At 36.4% G+C, this 17,634-nt stretch overlaps 2 protein-coding genes and 1 long non-coding RNA gene across 11 annotated transcripts in view; 2 read left to right on the top strand and 1 right to left on the bottom strand.

Moving 5' to 3' along the window:
* si:dkey-151g10.3 (serine/threonine-protein kinase WNK3) overlaps positions 1–10,231 on the top strand; it is a 53,975-nt gene extending 43,744 nt beyond the window's left edge. For 4 of the 8 annotated variants that reach the window (XM_051879275.1, XM_051879269.1, XM_051879268.1 and 1 more), the window contains 7 exons: positions 1,620–1,872; positions 4,244–4,326; positions 4,660–4,988; positions 5,072–5,307; positions 5,413–5,511; positions 6,089–6,270; positions 7,595–10,231. In XM_051879275.1, coding sequence (XP_051735235.1) covers positions 1,620–1,872; positions 4,244–4,326; positions 4,660–4,988; positions 5,072–5,307; positions 5,413–5,511; positions 6,089–6,270; positions 7,595–8,095 — 1,683 coding nt within the window. In that variant the 3' untranslated portion in view covers positions 8,096–10,231. The remainder of the gene's footprint in view (positions 1–1,619; positions 1,873–4,243; positions 4,327–4,659; positions 4,989–5,071; positions 5,308–5,412; positions 5,512–6,088; positions 6,271–7,594) is intronic. The other 4 variants (XM_051879274.1, XM_051879273.1, XM_051879272.1 and 1 more) reach the window with 2 other exon arrangements.
* Positions 10,232–12,698: 2,467 nt separating this feature from the next.
* LOC127505102 (uncharacterized) lies at positions 12,699–13,514 on the bottom strand. Its single transcript, XR_007927566.1, has 3 exons — positions 13,433–13,514; positions 13,223–13,324; positions 12,699–12,846 (listed from the first exon to the last, which is right to left on the bottom strand). It is a non-coding gene; the product is annotated as an uncharacterized LOC127505102 (long non-coding RNA).
* Positions 12,717–17,634, top strand: part of erbb3b (erb-b2 receptor tyrosine kinase 3b) — a 28,088-nt gene continuing 23,170 nt past the window's right edge. For both annotated transcript variants that reach the window (XM_051880431.1, XM_051880430.1), the window contains exon 1: positions 12,717–12,864. In XM_051880431.1, the coding sequence (XP_051736391.1) occupies positions 12,786–12,864 (79 nt within the window). In that variant the 5' untranslated portion in view covers positions 12,717–12,785. The remainder of the gene's footprint in view (positions 12,865–17,634) is intronic.

The raw sequence follows: 17,634 nt of genomic DNA, 5'->3' as shown, positions 1-17,634 counted from the left end.
AAGAAGGGTCAGAGCAGTATATTCAAAATTATGGAGGGCATAGTGTTAGAGTGTTAGAATATCATACATTTGTTGAATTAAATCTAGAGTGTACTCATTTCTGTAATCCTTAATTTAAACAAAATTGGCTAATTTACTTATTTTATGGCTATTAATGACATATATTTCTCAGTTTTTATTATGTATATGTTTAATACATTTTAGTTTTGCCATCTTTCCATGAATTATATTAGTGATCATAAAGAAAATACATCTTTTGTATTTGTTCATTTATGCTGTGCACTGTATACAGTGTGTGTGTGTGTGTGTGTGTGTGTGTGTGTGTGTATATATATATATATATATATATATATATACACTACCAGTCAAAAGTTTGGAAACATTACTATTTTTAATGTTTTTGAACAAAGTCTCTTATGCTCATTAAGGCTGCATTTATTTAATAATAAATACAGAAAAAACAATAATATTGTGAAATATTATTACAATTTAAAATTATGGTTTTCTATTTGAATATACTTTAAAATATAATTTATTCCTGTGATGGCAAAGCTGAATTTTCAGCATCATTACTCCAGTCTTCAGTATCACATGATCCTTCAGAAATCATTCTAATATGCTAATTTGATACTCAGTTATTATCAATGTTGAAAACGGTTGTGTTGCTTAATATTAATAATTAAGTATAATACTTAATACTTTTTTTAAACCTGGTACTTTTTTCAGGATTCATTGATGAATAAAAGGTTAAAAAGAACAGCATTTATTCAAAATATAAATCTTTTCTAACAATATAAATATTTACTATCACTTTTTATCAATTTAACACATCCGTGCTGAATAAAAGGATTAATTTCTTTCAAAAAAAAAAGAAAGAAAAAAAATTACTGACCCCAAACTTTTGAACGGTAGTGTATATTGTTACAAAACATTTCTATTTTAAATAAATTCTGATATTTTTAAACTTTTTATTCATCAAAGAATCCTGAAAAAGTATCACAGCTATCACCTGAAAAAGTAATATTATAAAATAATATTAAGCAGCACAACTGTTTCCAACATTGATAATAAATCAGCATATTACAATGATTTCTGAAGTATCATGTGACACTGAAGACTGGAGTAATGATGCTGACAATTCAGCTTTGCATCACAGAAATAAATTATATTTTAAAGTATATTAAAATAGAAAACCATAATTTTAAATTGTAATAATATTTCACAATATTATTGTTTCTTCTCTATTTATTATGAAATAAATGCAGCCTTAATGAGCATCAGAGACTTCGTTCAAAAACATTAAAACTGGTAGTGTGTGTATATATATATATATATTACCTTTAAAAGTAAATTTTAAAACTTTTTGAAAATAAAGGTGTACACTCAGTGTGTAAGGAAATTTTAAATGTGTAAGAAAAATGTACTATTATATTTTACTTGATGTTTACATCACATCTTTTTAGAGTAGTTACATTACTTTTTTTCTTGAGAATGCTGTAAAAATTTAACACAATACAAAGTACATTTCCAAAGTCTTGGTATACGTGCTTTAACCTTTAAGCCTTTTCACTGCACATCTTACATTTGTTTACCTCCTCTTGTTCACGTGTTGTTTCCAGGCTCCGCCTTCCCTCTCTGAAAGCTGCACCCCTGGAGATGTTCTGTTGCCTTCCTCTTCTCAAACGCCCATCCCACTGTGGCCTGGACAGCAGCAGCAGCACAATGAAGGAGGTGGATATTTTGGCCTAAACCTGACATGTCCTAGTATCAGAAATCCTGTTAGCAAGAAATCCTGGACTCGAAAATTCAAAAGCTGGGCGTGCAAACTGCGCCACTCCGCCAGCTTGTTCAAGAAGCCCAGAGTCCAGCAAGGTAGCGTCTGCAGGAAGCGCGCAAGAGAGAGCGAGTGAGGGGTGTGGGTGGGCACTGACCTAAAACAAATGTTTAGATTAAAAGTAATGTAGCCAATTTATGTAGCTGACTCTTACCTTGCTAGATAGGGATTTCTTAATTTCTAAAAATACTGTTATAATTAATTAGTTATTAATCCTAATAGTCTTTCCATGGTGACGTTGTTGTTGCTGTGATGGTAGTCTGTACTGAAATCATTACATCATCTAGCAGTACATTTTTCTTGCTTGAGTTTTTGTTTGAAAGGAATTGCTCTGCTGTACATTAACGTTTATGTTGTAGCCTCCTTTTTGTTTTGTCTGCATGGGTTACCCAGGGGTAAGAACAGAGGAGTGTAGAAAGGGAAGAGAATCTAAGAGGGATGACCCTTGTGCGTCGCACCTGGATCTGAGTCTCCAGTCCCAGCGTATGCAGTGCAGTATTGCGGCACCCGTGCCCCTCACCTTCCTGCACCCAACCTCACTCACCCAGAGCACCTGCAATTGCAGAAATAGCACACAAGTTACATGGGCCCAGACTCTGAAGTTTGCACCTGTTCATTTTTTATATTTGTTTAGTAATTGAAGAGGCATGATACTAGATACTACATATTGTTCATCATGCCCACTCTAATTAATTCTCTGTCCATTTTAATACAAAAATAACAGCTGCAATCATTTTTAATACAGTTAAATTAATCACATTACATTTTTGAATTTACATTTTATGCACCATTGACACTGTGTATATTTATGAATTAACTCACTGAAGCTTTAGCAAGTAAGTCATTCTAATGTCTAGTAAAGAAACAGCTGTTTTTCAGATGCTAGCCATCCATTTTTCATATGAGCATAGGTTTTATTTCTCCTAGAGCTTTAGATCATATCCTGTTCTTTCCTACCTGGGTAGGCTTTTGGAAGGTTTTATTTTTTCATATTTTTTGCTCGTCCTTGGCTATGTTTGGAATGGAATACTAGCATACTACTGTCCTTACAGTTTTTGTTTAAAAAGTGGTATGTGGAAAAAGTACACAGTGTGCACTGATTAACATTTCAACATTTCATTACCATAAGTTTGCGGTCAGTAAGAGTTAGTTTATATAAATTAGTACTTTTATTCAGAAAGGATGTGTTAAATTGACCAAAAGTGATAGTAAAGACTTGCATTCTTACAAAATATTTTGATTTTAAAATATTATTAAAATAGTTATTTTAAATTGTAATAATATTCACAATATTACTGTTTTTGCTGTATTTCTCGGTGAGCATACCCCAAACTTTTGAACAGTAGTGTATATTCAGTGGCATATTGGAAATAAAAAGTTAAATTATCTAATTTTGTAATACAAATGACAGTCTAATCAAGTAATGAGTCAAAAAAGTGTTAGAATTTTACTGCATAAATTATTTTATTGCATGAAAACTGAACATTTGCCTTCTATGCACAGTATAAATACTTAGTATAAGAAGTATGATGGGATACAGTATTCCACGTTGAGTTCTCTGCTTGTATTCTGCACATTTTGGTGAATGTCATATCTAAGTCATCTGGATGTTCCATATATACTGAAAATTTTTATACTGTGCACAATACGTGCTTAGAATAAGTAATATGGTAGTATGCCATTCCTAACATAGCCTAAATGTAATATAGCATCAGTCTAATGCAATAGAGCAATGGTTTTCAGTGATTTAAGCCTGACAGACTGTAAATGTTAAACAAGCACCTTAGGACCATCAACTAGAAATAGTCACTGGAATGAAACAGTGTTTCTGTATAAACACCATGAACACACAGTAGATGTAGATTATTCACACATGCTGACTGGTATCACTGCCGCTCACTAGGCAGTGATATTAGAGCCTGACAGATGAATGCAATTGTGTGAGTGTGGATGGATGGGGGCATACTTGTTTATTACTCTCTAATGTTTTAGAAGTTGTTGCAGAGATTGTTCTTCCATGAACTGGTTTTACTGTTTGTTAAAGCTGCTCCCTGCCACCCCTCCCCACACCCATTCCCCATCACACTCTGCGTCCACTTAGCATGCCATTTGAGATGATAATCATATCCGTATTCATGTCCACCGACTGCCAGTGATGGTGTAATTTGCCATGCTGACTATAATCTCACCATGTGAACATGCATGGATGCTTGTTAGTCAAAGATCTCTGTGGTTATTAATGCCATCTCCCTGTGTCTGTGGTGTCTTCTGTTTGTTTGTGTGCTTGTTTGTCTGTTTTTTTTATTCCAAATACACTGTCTTTGTGTTTTCTGTATGTTCCCATTTCATTTTACTATTGTCATTGTGTTTCCTCGTCTTTGCGTCTCTTTCTTTATTACTTCTGATAAGATGGCAACTTCAGCCAGGGGATGGAGGAGGAGAGGGAGGCATCTAAACACGACCAACCCTGCTCGCGCAGAGGGCGTTTCCAGGTACTGCCATTATTCTCTTATACAAAGTATTCACATTTTGCAGTAGCTCAACCTTTTCAGTTTTCTTGTCAGACAGGAAGTGTAAACAATGAGACAAAAACCACATACACCATACACCAAGTTAAAATAGAAATGCTGCTAGTAGTGTATCTTGTGTAAGTGTCATACAACTTTTTTCCCTGATATATGACACTTCAAGTAGTCCATCCCAATTTTTTAGCTGTTGGTCAGTTTACGCTTATTGTCTCTTTTTGTATTTATTGTGACCACAGTTAACACAAATAATTTGAACTCAGTGAAGTAACTGCTACTTCCTATTCTCTTTTCTTGTAGGTGATTCCAGTTTCCCAGTCCGCAGAGCCCCTTCCACCACAGGAAGCTGCACCAAGCCAAGCAGCCATGCAAAGAAAAGTTGGCCGTTTCTCAGTTACACAGGCCGAACAAAGAGAGGAAAATTTGACGGACAGCTCCCCTGTGTCCCCTGACCTGGAGCGAGAGAGGAGGAAAACGAAAGCGAAAGATGGTGAGAAAGAGGAGAGGAGAACTACAGTACCCACCCATCCACCGAGGAGTCACACACGCTCGCCCCTGGGCAGCAGCGACGATGAGAGCGAGGTGGAGGATGAAGATTTGAGGAGAGAGCTCCACAAGCTGAGAGAGAAGTGAGAGCAGCTGAATTCTGCACTGCTGTTTTTCTTATACTGATACTTCTACTAATACTTCCTCCTCTCTTTTATCTCTGTAGACACATCAAAGAGGTGGTGTCCCTGCAGGCACAGCAGAACAGAGAGCTGCAGGATTTGTACAGGCAGCTCCGCTCTCTTAAAGACCACAGACATCCTCTGTCCATGACCCTGCCCCGTACCTCTCCTTTGCCCGCCGCACCCCTCGCCATCTCCCCACGCAGACCCCGACCCGCCAAAGCCAAGCTTCGGCCCCGACCCCATTCTCACATGGATAACAACGGAGTCACACACCAAGGTACTGCCAGAAAGAAGAGATAGAAGTAGCTTTTTTTTTTTTTTTTTTTGAGACTATAATCCTCTTTTACTGTTGTCCTGTTGCTTTTAAAACACACACACTCAGGGAGTCTTCAGCAGACTAGTAGTTATTCTGGTGGGGAGCAAAGCAGGCTTCACTCATACTGCAAGCCTGAGAAAACCCCATCACTGACCGCTAATAGAGGTACAAGCTATAGTACATGCTCGAATTAGTAATACACTACCGTTCCAAAAAAAAAAAAGAAATTGAAGGAAAATAATACTTTTATTCAGCAAGGATGCATTAAATTTATCAAAAATGACAGTAAAGATTTGTGTAATGTTATAAAAGTTGTATATTACAAATAAATGATGTTCTTTTGAACTTTCTATTCATCAAAGAATCCTGAATTTCTTTTTATCAGGTTTCCACAAATACATTAAGCAGCAAAACTGTTTTCAACATTGATGATATTAAGAATTGTTTCTTGAGCACCAAATAAGTATATTAGAATGATTTGTGAAGGATCATGTGACACTGAAGACTGGAGTAATGATGCTGAAAATTCAACTTTGGCATCACAGGAATAGATTACATTTTTAAATAGAGATATTCACAATGAATATTACTATTTTTACTTTGATCAAATAAATGCAACCTTGCTGAGCATAAGAGATGTAAAAATTTACAGATCTTAAATTTTGAATGGTATTGTAATTAATGAGAATGAAGTCATTTTTATTTAATAGCATCTTTAACAATTCCATCATTTTGTTTTCAGACCAGAGTCCTTCAGCCCAGGGTTCTGCCAATAGAAAGAGCACATTCACAGATGAACTGCATAAGCTTGTTGATGAGTGGTCAAAAGAAGCTGTTTGCCCTGTTCAGCCTAAGCCTTCACTGAATCAAATCAAACAGATCCAACAAGTGCAGGAGTTGGGCGGATGGGGCCAGACTACTGAGGTAAAGCATTCATGCAACAAATATAGTGTCTCCATTTGCACTATCCTGTATGAGTTAGAAATATTTTGCTGTGATATACAGTGGGATTCAAAAGTCTAAAGGTATGATCACATGAAATTTTGCAAGCAAAAAATGTTCTTTGTCTATATTCAATAGTGTAGCAATATATGAAGCACTGCTCACACAAGTTACTTTCAAACCAAGCAGCTTTCTGATTGCCACTGCAGCAAATTCAAGTGACCAAATTGAACCCCTTTGTGAAATCTGGCAGGGAAAATCTTTCATCCTCCCAATCGTGTGGATTCCTATTAGGGGTGTAACGTTTCAAATTACTCACGGCTCAGTTTGTTTCACGGTTTCAGAGTCACTGTTTTCTGTATGGTTCGGTATGTGCTATGTTCAGGGGAAAAAAGGAATACTGTCAAATAAAAATAAGAACAAATAAAATAACAAGCAACAGCATAAATAAATACAATAGAGCAAAGACACAAATAAGCTATCAGTACACTGATACTGTACGTTGAATCTTTACAGCGCGTTCAAGTTCTCTTTCGTGTCTTCTGGCTCTTGAATGTTTAAATTGGCAAGGCTTAAATGAGTTTAGTTTAAACAGATAGCAACGTGTGCTGTTCAGGTCTCGCCTGCATTCGCACGCTATCAACACCCAGGTGATGACGGCGTAAATGACTGCTCATATTCGAGCATATGGCACTCGCATTGAACAAAATTTACAAAGACTGACTGTTTTGTCCACATTTTTTGATCATCGCTGTTGTTGTAATGTATTGGGAATCCAGTATTTATATCCATTGTCAGAAACATACATTAGCCAAACTCTGTGTCTGTTTTACGCATAGTTGTTTTTAACAAACCATATTATAGATGTATCGTCAGATTTTAGTTGAACCGCAGTGCAAGTGCGTGCCGAACCAAGGGCGGAGAACGTTTGATTTTTTGACAGAGGACCGTTACACCCCTAATTTCTATTGGAAATGACTGTATTTCGCCCATGAAAACTCACCGAACAACGGTAATCGTGACTTCACTTTGAGAACACTACTGGAAAATGCTCCTATTTTGCTACCATTAAATATCATTACCATACCTGTGCGCTTAGACCCACAGGCGATACTCGCTCCGCATTTAAAAATTCATAATGGTATAAAGGTCAATTAAAACTTGTTTATTTCCAGATTTAAATTAAATTTTAAATCCTTGATTTTCAATATAGTTTCAGATGTTTGGATTTCTCTATATTGATTTGTGATGCTAAAAATAAAATAAAATAGTAAATAATCAAGTAAATTATGTTTCTATCTTGCAGCCAACAGCTTCATCGGGTTGGTTTTCCGGGGGTCCATTGAGTACTCCCGTATCAGTCAACATGTCTACAATGACGTCCACCCCCTATAGCACCATCGGTGGGCAAACGCAGCCGCCTCCAACGCAATTTCCCATAGCTCCTCTACCCCAGCAGAATGCACATCTGCAGCCTCCCCTGCACCGTCAGCCCCTGCAGTACAGCCCCTCTCCCCTGCACCCGCAGCAGGTCCAGCTCCTGTCAGGATCCCAGCCCCCGGTGTCTGGCGTGCCTCCCCCCAGCGCCTCCCCCTCGCTTATGGCTGCAGCAGGGCCTCCGCTGCCCCCCGCCACCAGCATCACAGCTGCCTCTGTCCCCGCCGCCACCGCCAATCAAGACACCATCTTCTGCTCGTCCTCCTCCTCCTCATGCTCCTCTTCCTCCTGCTCCAACTCCACTCTGCCTTCAAGTGCCAAACTTCACTCCAAACCCTCCACGTCCACCCTTCCTTTAGGACAGCAGTGAGATGAGGTCTGTTTGAGAAGACGGAGAGGAATACCACTGATGTACATCCTGTACAGGAAGGACACTAGTAGCAAGTGGTTGCGTGTGTATGGGTATGGGGGTGTATAAATACTGTAGTGTGTGTATTTGTGTGAGCGTGTGTTTGTGTTGCATTTTTCAAAACATATCCTCTGTGTGTTTCCGCACCGTCAAGTTTTATATCTGACTTAGCTGGACCTGAACTTGCCCTATATAGAGACATTTTTGACATGAGATATGATCCTCTTTGTTTTTATTTATCAGTGCTTCAAATGAAAGGACTATTTGAATTTTAAAAAGTGCAATTAGTAATGATATTTAAATTCTTTTCTGTGTTGTTGTGACGTGGGTCTGTATAGCTTAAAAGAAATATTTTTTTATATATACGCACGGAAAAGACAACAACCAGACGTCAGCAGTGATGCGCCATCTTAAAAGAGCACAACGGATTCAGCCGGTGGCGAGATCAACCGCATGTTCTAGCGCAGAGCATGGTAACCCTGCAACCGTCATCTTAGCTATGAAAACAATCGAAAACACTTGTTGTGCACGGAATAAGGCATGCTCCTCATGTATTATATTTTACAATGATAAATAGCGGTAACGTTTTAGATTTAGCCAAGATTTTTTCTAGAATAACAAATAGCCATTGACTAATTCCTTTTACGATCCTGCAATTGATTCTGAGAAGAAAACAGTTCTTCAGTTCATTTGGTTTCAAATGAAACTAGCTAATATGATTGCAGTATTTTTCTCTCTGTATTTTTCTCTAGCAGACGTTCATACTTTTAAGGTTTACACTATTAACATTAATCCCATGGTGAAGAGTGCAAGACTAGACGGCTGTTTGGAAAGCTCAAGTGAAGTGAACGCAGCTTGTTCTTGTTCTTGTCTATTTTTGCACAGTCCCGTATGAACGTGCTTCCGTGAACACCGAACTGTGATCTGTGAACTGTGAGTTTGCTTTTCGTGAACGCAGCGCATCAGCAAAACACTGGCAAAAAGATGTAATCCTCATTGAATCTGGCATTTCATCAGATATAGACATACATAACTGCCAAGCAAATTTATGACTGGAAGAACATAGGTTGCCTTTTTACAGTGTATTTTTCTACACTGATCATAAAGCTTATATGTGATTCATCTAGACCAAGATATCAATGCCCAGCTATGTAACAAGACTACTGAAGATTTATAAAGAGGTTGTCAGTCAGCATTCATAAACCTGCAATGCCCATATATAGAATATAGAAAACTGGCTGTTTTTAATGTTTTGTTGAAAAAAGGAACTGAAGGTTGGTATGAAAGAGGCAACCTGCGTTTTTCAACAAGTAGGTGAGAGATAGACAGGATGGAATGTATTGTGTTAAGGAACGGATTCATTTTGTGAAGCTCTTTAAATTGTGCTAATGCTAGAACTCGTGGATGTTACAAAAAGAAGTCAACAATGGCCGTTGCCTACAAAGAGTTGGGATCACACAGTTTCCAGTATTTTATGTCCTTTTTCTAAAGACAAGACCCCACAGTAAACCAACAGTATAGTGGTGAGCATAAAGCTGTTGTGTCTAAGAAAACTCCAACATAAGCCATTTGATCTGTACAAATGGGAAATGTAAAGATAACCCTCTGCTGAAGTGTTACAAAAATGTAATCTAAAAAGAAAGCATTATTTTTGTATTTTGAAAGGGGTTGTAAAAATGTAAAATTGTGTACTGATCAGTGTTGAGAAAGCTGTGGTTATCTGATAAGACACAGGTCCTAAACGGTTTCTCGAGTTCCCCTGGCTTACAAATTTACCCCAAACGTTTGTTCCAATATTTCAACATGATACAAAATTTCGAGGGATTTTAATTCAGTGCAAGTGACTGGGAATATTTTAAGCCAAATCATTTCTACAGTGGTGTGACTTTTGGGTGAAGTTGTACAGTAAAACCAGGGGGACCCTAGAATTACTTGACTGACCACCAATAATTAAAGGTTATTTAAGTGAAAATAATCTATAGAGGACTAAACTTATTGCTGGTGATTTAGCTACTGTAAATTGTAACTAATTCAACTGTTGATTCTATTTATGTTTTGTAACTAATCAAAAATAAACATCAAATGTTAAACATCAAAGTGTTAGGGATTCTTTTGTTTTGTGACCCAATTGTTCTGCTTAATATTTTTATGAAAACTGAAAGGTTTTTTTGTCCAGGACTATGTGATGAATAGAAAGTTCAAAAAGAACAGAATTTTTTTAAAAAAAATTTTTTTTTTGTACAAATGTTTTTACTGTCACTTTTGATACATTTAATGCGACATTGCTTAATAAAATTATTTATTTCCTTTTTTTTTTTTAAGTCCTACTGACCCCAAACTTTTGAATTGGAGTGTAGCTATATGTTAGTAACGTCTTGTTTCTTACTGATTGCACTGCTTGTAATATTCAGTGATACCGGTAGAGGTCGCAGTGTCCTAAAATTCTGAAAAGAGAGTAAGCATTCTTTACTTTACTGTATACAATCACATTATGACAAGACCTGTTTGTTCTGCACATCTCTAAACAGTGATAATATATAAATTTGCAAAAACAAGAAGCACATATCAGCTACTGTTCAATAAGAATGTTAGCCAGAATTTTAAAAAGTTGAGAATAAGAAACACAAAGCCAGATTTTGCTGTCAGATAAGAAAATGAAGAATAAGCCATCATAACTATAAATTCACATGGAGCGTGATCTTAAGCGTTTGCTCTTCTCTCCGATGTGAGTGTTTACCACTGTACAGTGGACAGTCTGTTGAGATCAGGCATGTTCTGCTGCGGGTTCAAAAGTCGCCAAACCCCTTGACAATGTGCCTATTGTGATAGCTCGGTCTATATGCATCAATGGAGGGATTAAGCAGTTGACATGGCACGAGTACAATAATGCTCTTCACTATGAAAAACAAGAAACCCATGCAAGACCCCCTGCGGATGACGACCCGCTCATAAATCTCTGCGAGACTCTCACAAGAGTCAGACAGCAGTTTGTGTGTGATACCTGTAGAATTATTACCACTGCACTGACTAAACCCTTTATAACTAGCATAACTAAATGTCCTGAAGGAAGCTATTTATTGGGCTTGTAAATGAGTCATTCTTCGATTAGGGGAACGTTTTTGTCATCTAGATTTGTGTCTACTTTTACACTCTATTTATATGAATGTTGGAACTTTACAAAATTAAAAAAAGAAAGAAAGAAAAAAGCGATTTTTTTAGAATTCTAACAAGGTGAATTTCACTTTTCCTCTTTATTAATATATACAAATTGTTACAGAGCCTAAAGTTACAATACAGCCTACAGTTTTTTTTTTTCTTTCATACTCTGTATAGCCACGAATAATAGAGAGGATATATAGGCTATGCCTACTACTAAATGAAATTTAAAGAAAGAAAGAAACAAATAAATTTGCCTCCTTCCGCATATATAACCAATCATTGACGGAGGTAAACATTCAAGCCAATCAGCTTTAAGAAATACGTTAGTGCGTCATCAAACTTTCAACAGGTGAGGATAAACTTTTTTATTATTTTTTTTATTTACTTTTTTAGATTAGATTACAAATTAACGAAGAATCCTAAAAAAGTACGACTGAACGATTTGTTCCTTTTATTTACAACTGACAAGTGTTGATCAGAGAGATGATAACGCGTCGTTAATTATGAAGACTATTTTAAGATATAGCCTAAGGTAGCCTGTTTTTAAAGGAAAAACCAGACTCGATGACATTTTTATTGGTTCGATCTATATCATATCGACATAGCATACTGGTTTAATTTATTAGTCATTATCAAAAAAAAAAAAAAAAAAAAGTGTCAGTATTTGAACATTTCAATTCATTAAAAATACAAGTCCGTGCTTTATTACCATCACACATACAGTATCAAAAACCATTATGCTAAATCATTTACCATAATGGTTTTTGATATTGTATGTGTGATGGTAATAAAGCACGGACTTGTTAATTAACATTGACTTCTGATTACCAAGATGTTGAAATGACGTGTTTATTCCAGGACATGGATTCAACAAAGTCTTCTTTTTTTTTTTTTTTTTTTCAAGATTGTCAGTAGTCAAAGGTGGCCCTAATTGCAGTTCTTTACTTCACGAAGAATCGCCCAACAGTTTGTGAGTCACAGGCTGTTGTGCTAGTTTCTGAAGGGTGGAGAAGTGCAGCGTTCATGCAGTGATTGGTAAATAGCAGCGCTCTATCGGGCCAATCCAAATCTGAACATCATAAGTGTACACTCAGGGAGTGGTGAGCCTGCGTCATACTTTCAACTTTCCTTCTCACTCTCCTAATCTCGTTTTAGCCTAGTAAATAGTTTATTATCCGTTGACTAAGTGGGAAAATCCAATAGGAATGGTGCTACTGCAAAGCGGAACTTTTTGATGATACAGACAACGCGGATTATTTGACAGGGAACAGAGATTATTCAACAGGGAGAGCAGCCGAAGTAAACAAGTAGATGAAATTCATGGATGTTTTATTGTAGTATTTTTTTTTTTTTTTTTGTCTACCGGAATATCACCCATACACTCTCCATCTTCCTTGAGATTGGAGCGCGCGGTGTCCGGATTTTCCGCAGCACGCGGCATGTCTGAGGGCGCTCGTGTCAGCTCGAGACGATTCTTCACTCAAGAAACGAGATGAGACAGCAGGTGCTCGCGCTCAGCGCGATGATGTTTCTCTGTGTACCTCAGCCAGTAACTTCACAAACACAAGAAGGTATAAAAGTGTTTTAATTCTCTTATTTATATAGGCTTATATACTATATTTGTTAAAATGGCGTTATAAGATAGACAAATACATATATATACAAATACAAATACATATATAGGCCTACATAATGTGAATTTCTGTAGAAAATGATCGTACCCTCAACAATTCACCGTGTCAGTAAAAAATTAACGGATTGTTTGATTTTCTTGTCATGGTTTATGCCCCTTAAACCCCCCTGGGTTTATGTCCTTTCCTCCTGTTTAGATTGAATGGGTTGTTACACCTATAATCTAGGTAGGGTAGCTAATAAAATTGTAATCTTTACCTGGGTAGTTGAGCAATACATTAACTTTTTTATACTTACTGTATGCACTAGCCAATTTATCTGTATAGAGGAAAGCAGGTGCTGTGACTGGCCACACAAGGTTTTCAACAGATTAAATCGGCTTTTTGCGCTTAAATAGCCCTGTGGTGTGACAAATAGATTTTTAAAAGCACAAACGTACCGTGTAGTGATTAAAATTTATGTAGAAATCATAACAGTGGCATATATAATGTTTTATATGAAGCTTACCATGTCACATTGCAGGACACTGCTGACAACTGCTTGACATGTCATGTCAACTACCCAGCTGGACTTACTAGATATAGCAGTTGACCACAACTGACCCTAGATCAGAACTTAATTGTACTTATGAGAATGGACAAGAGTGAATGATTTGAGAAGTGTGTGAGTGGGATGAACTTGAACATTTCTAAAAATAGGGGAACATGTCCAACATAATAGCTACTGTGCCTTTACAGTATAGGATTTTGAGTGAATATGCCATTAGCCAGACAACAAATAAGGCAAAATAATTGTAATTATGCACACTTAAATTAAATTAAATTACCCTCAACAATAACCTGTGGCACAGTGGTGAGACATGTTGACTTGATAGTATTCTAACACTCTTGAAATGATTAAACCAGCTTTAACTTAAACAGCTTTAGGGCACAAAGCTCTTTTTCCTCAGTAGCTCTTTTTCACAGAACATTAGCTTCAAGCACTGTGATTGCCTTTATAGCCAATCCCAATCACTTATATTTGCCGCCAATTGCACTACATTACTGAGCTGAACAGAATAAGGTGTGGGACTATAGTGCCATATCATAAACTGCTGTTTTATAACTCCTTTACAGTCATGGCTCCAAAGTTCAGTCTCTTTTAAGCAAGAGGTTTGATAGGAAGGACTAGACTAAGTTAATAATGTAATCGCTCTTTCCTTCCGGAGAGAAAAAAACTGAGAAGATTTTGAATGGATGACATATGCTCTGACCTAATAAAAGCTCAGATGGTGAAATATCCAATATTAAGATACTGTAGATAGGCAAAGTCTGTTTGTTTTAAAAGAGAAATGCAACACTTTATTGAACAGATTTCCCAAAAAGAAAAGACAGAAACCATGCATACTTCCCACTAACAGCCGAACGTATTGGCCTCAGATTCGGAGCAGTCTGTACTTGCAGAAGTTCAAGTGAATAGGCGTGGATGTGTGTTTTGGAAGTTGTCTTTTTTGTCCCACTTCGGCTCTTATTTCAGTTTGACACTAGTACTAGTGTCATATCTTTCTCAGTATGTCTACTAATCTATGTTTACTTGTCCTCATGGGTTCCACTCACCCTCTTTTTTTTTTTTTTGTCTCTTTTTCTGTCTGTCATGAGTGCCCAGTCCCCGCCCTGACACTCTTTGAACTATAATGATTGTGCACTGCTGGATTCTATTGTATGTTCCATAGAGGCTTCTGCTTACTGTCTGTGGTACTGTTGACTTAAGATTACTTCTGTGAATGAACAGGACTCCCTAAGTCCATACATTATTAGCATCCAGGCATCATGTATGTGTGTATGAATATGCACATGTTATATTGACAATAGGCTACCTGATGCAACAGCAAATATTTACAAGTCACGTGGGTGTGTTCACCTTTACATGTGCATGTCTGCATAGCCTTTTGCGTAAGGGTGTTTCTCAGATTTCATTCAGCATTCATTATCATTGACTGCTGGATAGATAATAGGGATGCACTGATTAAAATTCTGGCCAGTTCGATAATTATTCAGTGTTATGGCAGGAAAATATTAAAAATCTCTACTATTATGCATGAAAAAATCATGTTGTAATGCTTAAGTGAACTTATGCAGCACAATATTATAATGTACAATATTAAATATGGTTAACTATTGATTTTGAGATCTGCTAAAGAATGGAATGACAAAAAAGGGGTGAAAAGTCTTATAGTATAAGAAAGTGCTCTTACAGAATTACTTTTTGCTGTAAGCTTGCACTGTCCATTTTGCACTGTCCATTTAACCTCGTAACACATTCAGGTCTGTTTTGACCTGGAAGAGAGAAATAAAAAATTCTAAACAAATACATATTCTTTAGTATAGGAACCAAACTTTGGGCCAAGACTATCAAAATATGCATCACTTTTTAAAGAAAAATAACTTAAAATAATTAGTTACACCTTTTGTGTTCTTGTCTATTTTGACCCAGGTATAAAATGAGGTTTAAATCAAGGTTTCTTTCTTTCTTTCTTTCTTTTACATCTATGAGATCAGTGTTGGGGTAAGGCATTACAAGTAACTTGCGTTATGTAATCAGATTACTTTTTTAAGTAACTAGTAAAGTAACATAACTTTTTCAATTTACAACAAAATATCTAAGTTACTTTTTCACATATACTGACTGACACCTCTCCTGTCCTCATGTAGAGAGAAATAAAGTGCAGAGGTGTTGTTTGCACTGTGTAAATGCTGGTTATTGTAATTAAATCATTAAATTATTATTAAAGCTATTATGTTATTATTAAGCTAAATGTGAACATGCATTTACTCATCACACTTGCATGAAAACATTTAGTATTCATCACAATGAATAAAAACAGTGAAATGCAATCTCAGAATTTTACACAAACCTGTAATAACTGACTATATTAAATTGCAAAAATATACTTTATGTATTTAATCTCACTTTATTAACCAGTGTCTTTGCTGCTGACCTTCAGTGATCCAATTCAACCATACTAATAAGTAAAAAGCAAGCAAGCAAGCCAAGCCCAGGTGAGAAAAAGTAACATAACACATTACTTTAAAAAAAAAAAAAGTAACTAATGCAATTAGTTACTTTTTTAGGGAGTAACGCAATATTGTAATGCAATACTTTTAAAAGTATCTTTCCCCAACACTGTCTCAAAAATACATTTTTAAATGATATTTACTCTTTTTCCAATATCTCACAAGCACTTTTAGGACTGAATTTTGTTGACAAACATGAATATGCATGCAATTAAGCAGCATTTTCATCTGAAAGTGAAAGTTTTTGCATATATTTTGTTTGAAAACTTTCCAGAGTAATAATAAAAATCTTGTTTTGTAGTTGTTTTGTTAGAAAAACAAAATGCTTCAGACCTGGGAATGCAAATTTGTATGCAGATTATGTGGGTTAAGATTGCGCTAAAAGTAGCAAAAGTCATTTAAAATCTAAGAATATGCAGAAAAAAGCATTTACAGTTTAATATCCAGTATTAGTCAACAAATACCCATATATATAATAAATTTAAATATCCACTGATACCAATCAAAAGTCATTAAAATTGGCTGATAACCAATAAAGTGTGCAACCCTAGTAGATAACATTCAAACTTGATTGTTAAAGTCAATAGATAACTTATATTGCAGAAACTAGAAATAAAAGGGCCATGTTTATAGATATAACATGTAAAGATGTTTACAAAGTGTATTCATTTTTCATGTGTTCTTTTATCAAAGATAAACTTGAATAATTTGCATAGAGAATAGTGCAGATTTGTAACAGCACTTCCTGTGAGCAGCACATTTTTATGCATTCCCAGAACAGATGCTGCTATAACTCGTCCCCTCCAGCTTCATTCCTATGAGTATCAGAAGCACAGTCCAGTGAGTTTGACTGCTGTAGTTGTAAAGTCGCTCAGTGGTATGGTTGTACACATTTCAGGATGCAGTAGCATATAGAATGGAGCAGTGTAAAGGACAGCGGTCACACTTAGATTATGTCCCTATGTCCCCCCCATCCGGACTCCCCCTCCTCTTGATAGAGTACTACGCTCACACTCATCCTATTGTCTGGTTGTATGATCTCAGCCCTGTACACACATACACACAGTCACTGTCAATCAGAGCTACACATTAACAGAGCCACACATTTATAGCTAAGTGACAATACTGTGCTTTGTTCATTAATAATGCCCCTCTAGATCTCATAGCTAGATAGAGCCTTAGGCCCCAGACATGCAGCTGAGCATTACACTCTGCCAGTCTCGGGAATATACCGTTTAACCCCTCACAAAATACGCCCACAATGCACACTAGGTTCTCTTGGCTCTCAGGCAGTTACCAGCTCCCAATGTTTAAAGATTTTTTTGTTCTTCCTGAGTGTTTTTTGCACACAACTAATATTTTATAGCAACACTATGATTGATGGGTTTATTGAATGCAAACGCAAGCAGGTTCACCAGCCAGAACTTGCTGTGTTTGTTTTACAATGCCATTTTCAAGTCCTCCTATGTTCTTAAAGGAATATTCCAAGTTAAACTCACGCCCCATTGACATATTTGTGGCCGGCTTGTCCCACCTCTAAGGGATGATTTACACAACTCTGCTCTACAAAGGCAAAATGTAGTAACTACAGATTTTGTCAAAATTTAATGAAATTGGGTTTCTAAAACCAAGTGCACACTGTATGATTTATAATAG

This window comes from Ctenopharyngodon idella, chromosome 22 (genome assembly GCF_019924925.1).
Source record: "Ctenopharyngodon idella isolate HZGC_01 chromosome 22, HZGC01, whole genome shotgun sequence".
NCBI classification, from domain to species: Eukaryota; Metazoa; Chordata; class Actinopteri; order Cypriniformes; family Xenocyprididae; genus Ctenopharyngodon; species Ctenopharyngodon idella.
The sequence above is the reverse complement of the archived record's forward strand: the minus strand, read 5'-3'. Positions and strand labels throughout refer to the sequence as shown.